We start from the raw sequence: 8618 nt of genomic DNA on the forward strand, positions 1-8618 counted from the left end.
CCCGCCCGTCCCGGGAACGTCCCGCCGAGGCGAGGCGGGGGGGAGCCCCCCCGGGTCCGTCCGTCCGTGCCCCCCGCCGCAGCAGGGCTGCCCCGGCCCGGCGGGGGCCGCCACGTGGTGGGGCCGATTGTCCGCCGGTGCGAGCGGTCGCAGGTGTGCGGGGTGCCTCGGAGTTAAGCGTGCTGCTCGCTGCCCAGCAGGGAAAGGAAGGTCGTCTCACAGCTCGCTGTCTCTTTCAGACTCCCAAGAATCAGATCAAACAGAAAAAAATGGCTCCTCCCCCAAAAAAGGTGGAGGAAAGCGAGGAAGAAGAGTCCTCCGACCTAGAGGAAAGCAGCGGAGAAGAGGTGATTGGTCTAAAAATGAAGTCAAAAGCATGCACGTGTTTACTGAAGTGTCATGAGGGCTGGGGGGTAACATAGTACGTGACAGAGAATCAGCATTAATAAAACAATGGGTGTCTGTCAGTTAACTGTGGCTGAAGAATAAACTGGATTTCCTAAGAGAAAAGCAGCATGGGGAAAACTAGCTTAGCTGCTAAGTCTGTAGTTCTGGGCTTTGGAAGGACTGCTGGGATCTTAAGGCTGTCCTAGTACCGATGAGCAAGTGGATGATTGATTATTCTAGTAGAGCATCAGCAATAAGTGATTCATCACGCAAAAATACTATGCAGGACTGAAAATTTCAAGCTACTGAATGCTACTAGAGAGGTCACTGGTCTTGCTTCAGGATGATTGGAGATGCTTCAATGTTCCATAAGTAGTCTGTTAAAAGTATGAAAAAAAACTGGCTCTGAGCTTCATTAATTCAACAGAATAGGCAATTTAACGTCATTCAACATAAACTAAGTCTGTCAGAAGGATGTGCTGTAGACTGCAGTTGCTATATATTTGTCTGACATTGGAGTAATAGTAGTTTAAAGGGCCATGATAAAAGTCTTACACTAATGTGTATTTCAGATGATCCCTCAGAAGAAACAACAAAAAGCAGCAGTGACACCAGCCAAGAAGGCAGCTACTCCTGCAAAGAAGGCCGCTATTCCTGCAAAAAAGGCAATTACACCTGCTAAGAAGACTGTGGCTACTCCAGCTAAAAAGGCTGTTGCTCCATCACCTAAAAAGGCTGCTGTCCTAACCAAAGGAGCAAAAAATGGAAAGAATGCCAAGAAGGAAGAGAGTGAGGAGGAGGATGAAGATGACGAGGAAGATGAGGAGGAGGAAGATGAGGAGGAGGAGGAGGAAGAAGAGGAAGAAGATTCTGGTAAGTTAATTTTGAAATACGTGTTCATCCTTGTATAAGTTGACTAAAGCTGTTCCAATCAAGTCACTGAATTTGAGTACCTTTGGAATTGAAAGTTTAGTATGATTTAATACTTGCGAGAGGGGGGTTCATTGATTAAAAGGTGGTGAGGAAGGAAAGGTGGGGAATTGGTGAAGTTTGGAGGAGAACTTGGGCTGCAGCTGCATTACGTGCAGCATGTGAAGCATCTTCTAGTTTTGTGATCATTCTTTCTTGAACTTTGCCAAAATCTTGTGAAACAAAGTACTTTACTAGTAAAGTTTGAAGGCTGAGTGATATGGGTAAACATTTGCTGTACTGTTGGTGCAGATGAGGAAGAGGAACCAGCAATGCCTGTAAAGCCTGCAGCCAAAAAGCCTGCAGCAGTACCAGCCAAAAAGCCTGCAGTTGTGCCAGCAAAGCAAGAATCTGAAGAGGAGGAGGATGATGATGAGGAGGATGATGAGGAAGATGATGATGGTATGTGGGATTTAGGAAAACTTTGTCTGACACTTTTTTTTTTTAATTAGAAGATGTTAAACCAATAAACACAGGGAGCTGGGGGGGGTGACTTAATGGATTAGTCAAGTGATGCAGAGTGTGTGTCTGTCTCCATTTAGTGCCTACCTGGCTACTTAGCTGGCTACTATTGTCCATCAGATGTGGCTGACTGGGTGATTATTTCCCTATTGCTAGTAAAACTTTTTACTTTTGGGGAACAGGTATTGTTTTTTAATGCAGTAAAACTTGAGGGAGAGCCAGCTTTTTTATAAATACTATAAATATATATATTAAATGCCTTTCCTAAGAACATAAAAACTTAAGGAGGCATGAAAAACACTATTTTTCTTCATAAGATTTTCTTAAGTCTCAAAAGGGGCTTAATCTTGAACATGTCTGAAATCTTGTGCTCAACTTGTTTCAGAATCTGAAGATGAAGCCATGGACACGACCCCTGTTCAGGTGAAGAAACCTACTCCAGCAAAGGCCGCACCAGTGAAAGCCAAGGCAGACTCTGAAGATGAGGAAGATGAGGAGGATGATGAGGAGGAGGATGACGACGAAGAGGAGGAGGATGAAGAGGATGCCGAAGAGGAAAGTGAGGATGAAAGTGAGTTTAAATGTTTTTGAGACCATAACTCTATAATATAAACAGGAAAGATGCCTGAGCAAAATTTTTGTCCTGTCATGGTCTTTTGGGCTGAGGAACAGTTGCTGTAGTGACAAGAGAAGGTATTGCATATGACTGGTGTAAAGATTAATGCTCCTGTATTGATCCAGTATAGAAAAAGTTGTTTTGTACTTATATTTCAGTCTTGTTGCTTTTTCTTTATCACAGAACCTGTCAAGGAAGCACCTGGAAAGAGGAAGAAAGAAATGGCCAACAAAAGTGCACCAGAAGCCAAGAAAAAGAAAACTGACGGTAGGTGGTGTGGGATCATCAGACAATGCTTGTTTGATGGACCGTTACTGGACTGCTGGGCAAGGCATATAACTGTGAAGGGACGGGATGCTGAGTGGGTTTTTTTCCAGCACAAATGATGATTATAAGGGACTTAATACTGAAGTATGATGTCACTTTTGAGCAGAAGCTGATGTGCTAAATAAAGCTGTCTGGAGTCTTGGCTTCCAGTTCTTTTAACTGCCTTTAAAAAACTTTATTACCTTTTAATTTAAAGGGCCCACTTCAGCATTCTCCCTCTTTGTGGGAAATTTGGTCCCCACCAAGGAGTATGAAGAACTGAAGACTGGCATCAAAGAATTCTTTGGGAAGAAGAATATTGAAGTTTTAGATGTCAGAATTGGTGCTTCCAAGTGAGTTCATCAGTAGAATTTTGCTGTTTATTTCTTTTAATTGGTAGTAACTTGTTTGGAGAGGTATAACTGTGCTGATGCTGGTTCCTATCAGGATGCTGGGATGGTTGCTTGATAGCATATAGAAACTGGAAGAGGCATGGTATTGATACGGGTATAATACTTGCCTGGCTTGCAGCTTTTTCGGACAGTATCTTCCTAAAGGGAGAGCTGGCACTTCAGTACAGAGCTGTTGTTCTCTACTGTTGTTTTGGTTATGTGGACCAGTTAGCATTTATTTTATCAAGTCTAACCTGACCAGTGGGGACCTCTCTGGTTCTGGGTTTCTCTTTGTGTTCTCTGCTACTAGAGATAGATCAGCTTAAATAGTAAGGTTACTCTTCTTTCAGGCGATTTGGCTATGTAGACTTTTCATCTGCTGAAGATCTGGATAAAGCTCTCCAACTGAATGGAAAGAAGTTAATGGGTTTGGAAATCAAACTGGAAAAAGCAAAGAGCAAAGAAACGATGAAAGAAAATAAGAAAGGTACGGCCCATAACTCTGAATATCTGTGCATGTCAAAAGTTGTCATAATTGGGCCATGGAACAGGCTTCCAGTGTTACTGATGGCTGCTATTCTGCTCTTTTAAGGCAGATCTTCCTGGTTTGGGCTCTGTATCATAAACAGTTTCTCAAATGCTAATGGATATGCAAGTTCAGACTGGAATATCTGGAGATGTGATCCCAAGAAATAGTGCATGCTGGGGTGGCTGAGGAGGAAATGGCTCTTCTGAAGCTTTAGGACCTGTTTTCTGAATTTGGTGCCCTTAAAAGAAGTACAGTGGCAGCCTAATTAACTTTCATAATATTTGCTTTTTCAGCTTCTGAAAATATGAATGCTTTTTGTCGTTTATTTTCTGCTGGATCAACTCACTGATTCTCACTGAACTGGCAGTGTAGATGAGAAGGGATTTTTAGCTGGCAATGTGAAAGTAACTGTTCTCTCTTTGCAGAGAGAGATGCTAGAACACTGTTTGTGAAGAATCTGCCCTACCGCTTAACTGAAGATGAAATGAGAGAGGTGTTTGAAAATGCACTAGAAATCCGAATAGTAATGAACAAGGAGGGGAACAGCAAAGGGTATGTAGCTGAGAGCACTGTTCGATGTTTGCTGTTCCTCAAACTCTTGGCATATTTTGATAAGCTCATGTGTCCTTTAGCTACCTTAACGAACCTGCTGCATTAGGTGTACTGAAAATGCTAACTTTTAAAGCATTTTCCTTCCACTTCCTTTCCCCCACCATTCATGAACTTAGTCATTCCTGAAAGGAGGCATTTGCTTATGTGCTTTTCTGTGCTGTAGGATGGCCTATATTGAATTTAAAACAGAAGCTGAGGCAAACAAAGCTCTGGAGGAGAAGCAGGGCACAGAGATTGATGGTCGTGCCATGGTCATTGACTTCACTGGTGAGAAGAGCCATCAAGAACATCAGAAAGGTACTTTTCTAGATCAATAACATCCACACAATTGACATTTAGGATTTAATTCCACTTGTTTCAATAGGTTGCTAAGGATAGAGCAACTTGAAGCACTGTAGGAAAACTAAGTTAGCAGGAAGGGACCTTTTGCCGAACTTGTGCTCTGCATCCTGTGCATTTCATGTGTCTACTGCATGTTTTGGATAAGGGGGGACAACTAGTCTAGGTGGCCAAAACAGTGTTGCACTTAGCCTTGTGCCTCACCTTGAGGTGGGGAGGGGGCAACAACTACTCTCACCCTAAAGAAGGTCCTGTGACTAGAGGAAGAGAGCTTTCCTTCTCCAAACTTGCACTTACAGCACTGAGTTCTCTCCATAGGAGGTGGAGAGAGAGAGTCAAAGACCCTAATTGTCAACAACCTCTCATACGCTGCTTCAGAAGAGACTCTCCAAGAACTGTTCAAGAAAGCTTCTTCCATCAAGATGCCACAGACCAACCAGGGCAGGCCTAAAGGGTATGTTGTGCCTTTCTTCCGACTCCTGAGTTGGCATTGCGAATGACTTAGCTCCACAGATCGCTTGTGCTCCCAGGCTGACCGAAGTCTTCCTCTCCAAATAGGTATGCATTTGTAGAATTTCCCACAACCGAAGATGCCAAAGAGGCATTGAATTCCTGTAACAACACAGAGATTGAAGGCAGAGCAATCAGATTGGAATTCAGTTCACCGGCATGGCAGAAAGGGAACATGAACGCAAGAGGAGGATTTAATCGTAAGTGTTCCATATTTCACCACTTGATCTTGAGACAGCTGTGGCAAGAGTGTACCATTCATGCAAACTTAGGGCTGCTTTTTAAAAAAAAAAAAAAAAAAAATGCTTGTGGAGTGAAAGACTTGCATCATAAGCGAGCGTGCTGGATATGATGACTGATTATCTGAAATGCTGATGAAACTATTGCCAAAGTCCTCTAGATAGTCAAGTGCTGATCCAGCAGTGTCTGTTCAGTTAGCATCCCTATTGATAAGATGCAAGCATCTATTAAAAAAAAAATTACTTTGACAATGTACCAGGTTGGCTGATGGAGATACTTTGATGTCAGGTTGTAACTGCAGTCTGGAAAAAGTTTTCAAGGACTTCAGGTGCCCGAGCTGTTACTTCAAAACAAACCCCTTAGCCCTGTGAGCTGTTCTAGAAGCCAGTAGTGCAAGCTGGGTGTGATGTTAAGAAACTGACGGTTGCCTTGCTCTCAGACATGGTGATCTCTGAATGTATTCTCTTACCATAGAACAAAGCAAAACGTTGTTTGTCAGAGGCCTTTCTGAGGACACCACAGAGGAGACGCTAAGAGAATCATTTGAAGGCTCCATAAGTGCTAGAATAGTCACAGACAGAGACACTGGATCATCTAAAGGGTATGTTAAACTCCAACTGGGATTAGTTCAGTTGCTACAAAAAGTCTCGCTTTAACTGATTTATGCAGTGCAGGGTGTTTCTTAATGCTCATGCGGGTGATTCTTTGAAGCTAGTAAACTGCACAGAATCAGAACAAACTTACAGCTTTGGGTCTGTTTGTAGAGGGCAGCGCGTGCTCACTTCTCAATGAGCTCCTTCCTGCCGACAAATCTGTGGCAGCCTATGGATTCGCACGAGAAGAATATTAACTGTTCAGTACTGGCAAACTCACAATGGGGCTCCATCGATTGTGATTAGCCACTGCTGTTCTACAAGTAGCATGGTCCTGATCCCTGTGTGGTTGCAGAAGTGCAGGTGTTTGTTTCTGAAGGGACTGGGGTCGAGTACCTGTAGGTGGTGCTACAGCTTGTGGAGTTTGACTGTCTTTTGTTTAACCCGTTTCCTAGGTTTGGGTTTGTGGACTTCAGCTCCCCAGAAGATGCCAAAGCAGCTAAAGAAGCCATGGAGGATGGAGAGATAGATGGAAACAAAGTGATCCTTGATTTTGCCAAGCCAAAGGGTGAATTTCAACGTGGCGGTGGATTTGGTGGTCGTGGTGGCAGAGGAGGAGGCCGAGGAGGAAGAGGTGGATTTGGTGGCAGAGGTGGTGGCAGAGGATTTGGAGGTAAGAAGAGGCAAATGCTGCTGTTCTAAGGGGGCATGCTCAATAATTAACCCAAAGCTGTTCTTGGGATTATCGTGTGGTGCCACCACAGAGTGCTTGATGTGAATTTATTTTCTGTCCTGTGGCAGGATGGGTTTGGAAGGGCAGCGGTATCTGTGCAGGGATACCTGTAACTCTGCTTTTTGTAATAATTTTCTTTCTAGGTAGAGGAGGTGGCTTCCGAGGAGGAAGAGGAGGAGGTGGAGATCACAAGCCGCAAGGGAAGAAGATAAAGTTTGAATAAACTTCCCCTTTCCTTTCCCTTCTCCTGCTCTCTGAGACTATCTGAAAGGACTCCGGGGGTTTTTATTCTCCTTTGATCTTGGCGGAGCCTTCGGAGGACATTCCAAGATGCAAAGCAGTACTGTGAGCCACTTGGAAGATACAATTTTCATTTCAAGGAAGAGAGAGCAAGCCATTTTGACTGCTTGCCTATTCAAATGAACTTTTTAAAAAACGAGCGATAGATGTGGGAATTTACCCCTTGTCTGTGAGTTGTCTTGAATTTATAATGTTTTACCCATGTACAAAAATATTTTTTTTTCCTATAAACTTCTGTAGCATTTTTGCTGTAAAAATGCAGAATGTTTTATCATTTGTGCTTCAGCACCCTGTCTTGGACAGATTAAAGGACCTAAACTGGTTCGTGTTACTTCTGTGCTGCTAAGTGAGGCAGGGCTGTGAGAAATTGTCTTGAGTCTTCTCTTAAGGTCGTTAACGTCACAGGCAGCAGCTAGTGTCCTGCTTCGCTCTAGCCTACGTCAGCTCCCAACAATATACGTGTGCTATGTGCTTAGAGTGTTTGCTTGTAGGAAGGAGTAGGGGAGAGGAATACCATGTCTGAGGTAACATGCCTACAACCATACTTTTAACTGAAGATGTATGTAATGTTATATAGTAGCCAAATGCTTTTTTACTTTCATTGTTTAAAAAGAGTAAGTCGGATCTTGCACCAAGGCCCTGCAGCTTGATAATGCTCTTGTACAGCTATTGCCTCTTGTGCTTCATTCCAGATTGTCTCCTCTTGAGTCGTACTGAACTGTGAAGCAAATATATTGAAACATGGGGTTAGGGAAAGTAACTGCTTGCTACCTTGACCAAACACAGGCTTGGCAAGGGTGATTGCCTCCACCAGAGTGGGGATGAAGGCGCTTGGTCCTGGCCCAGTCCCATAGCAGTAGTTACTGGTCTCTTTCCAGCCATGCACTTGGCTGGTGTCCTGCAGTGGCAGCTATTAGGGGACAATGAGTGACTGCAGCACGTGGGTACAGAAAGCAGGGGGGTAGCTGCTGTTTTGGTTTAACTCGGGCAGTATTGGCTGCAGGGCTGTGTAGCTGTCAGTTCAAGCCTACCCTGGGCACAGGTACCGCAGGCTCAAATGTCAAGTGCTTGTGTCCTCCTGGATGGTCCCTCTGCCAGCCTGGGGGCTTATCCTGCCTAGCTAGTGGGCAATGACCTCCAGCCTCAGCTCTGGCTGTGGTTGCAGACAGCTCCACCTTTCTTGTATGTTGTAGCAATGCTGGGACTCTTTTTTTCTTTTTCTTTCTTTCTTTTTTTTTTTTTAAATCCTTGTGGCCCCTTGTGTGCTGATGCAGTCATCTCTTTACAACATACAGCCCCTGGAGGGGGAAAAAAGGGTTTCTCTACAGATAAAATATTTTATATTAAACCCGAGGGGGAGCGGTTGCGTTTGGCTTGAGGGTCCTGCTTCTGCTGGAGACCCGAGGACGGGTCTGTGGGTCATTTCCCCCCGTCCCTTGAGCAAGGGTTCCTCCTCTCCAGCCCTTTGGGCATCAGCCATTTTGGAGCCGTCACCCGAGCCCCGCCGCCAAATGGTCGGGAGGGCGGTGGCGGCGGGGCCGGCCGCCAGGGGGCAGTACAGGCCCGCGCTCGGGCGGCGCGGCCGGGTCCGGCGGGTTTAAGGGGTCCGCGCTCGCCGCCAGGCCCCCGG

The 8618-nt window shown here is 44.9% G+C and overlaps 1 protein-coding gene across 1 annotated transcript in view; it reads left to right on the plus strand.

Moving 5' to 3' along the window:
* Positions 1 to 7311, plus strand: part of NCL (nucleolin) — a 7572-nt gene extending 261 nt beyond the window's left edge. Inside the window, exons 2-15 of the mRNA XM_010573026.1 lie at positions 240 to 347; positions 960 to 1260; positions 1609 to 1758; positions 2204 to 2389; positions 2618 to 2701; positions 2958 to 3093; positions 3483 to 3619; positions 4087 to 4213; positions 4437 to 4570; positions 4931 to 5066; positions 5171 to 5322; positions 5837 to 5963; positions 6411 to 6628; positions 6832 to 7311. Coding sequence (XP_010571328.1) covers positions 240 to 347; positions 960 to 1260; positions 1609 to 1758; positions 2204 to 2389; positions 2618 to 2701; positions 2958 to 3093; positions 3483 to 3619; positions 4087 to 4213; positions 4437 to 4570; positions 4931 to 5066; positions 5171 to 5322; positions 5837 to 5963; positions 6411 to 6628; positions 6832 to 6911 — 2076 coding nt within the window. The 3' untranslated portion in view covers positions 6912 to 7311. The remainder of the gene's footprint in view (positions 1 to 239; positions 348 to 959; positions 1261 to 1608; positions 1759 to 2203; positions 2390 to 2617; positions 2702 to 2957; positions 3094 to 3482; positions 3620 to 4086; positions 4214 to 4436; positions 4571 to 4930; positions 5067 to 5170; positions 5323 to 5836; positions 5964 to 6410; positions 6629 to 6831) is intronic.
* Positions 7312 to 8618: the final 1307 nt, after the last annotated feature.

This window comes from Haliaeetus leucocephalus, unplaced genomic scaffold (assembly GCF_000737465.1).
Source record: "Haliaeetus leucocephalus isolate CR32 unplaced genomic scaffold, Haliaeetus_leucocephalus-4.0 Scaffold362, whole genome shotgun sequence".
Classification (NCBI taxonomy): domain Eukaryota; kingdom Metazoa; phylum Chordata; class Aves; order Accipitriformes; family Accipitridae; genus Haliaeetus; species Haliaeetus leucocephalus.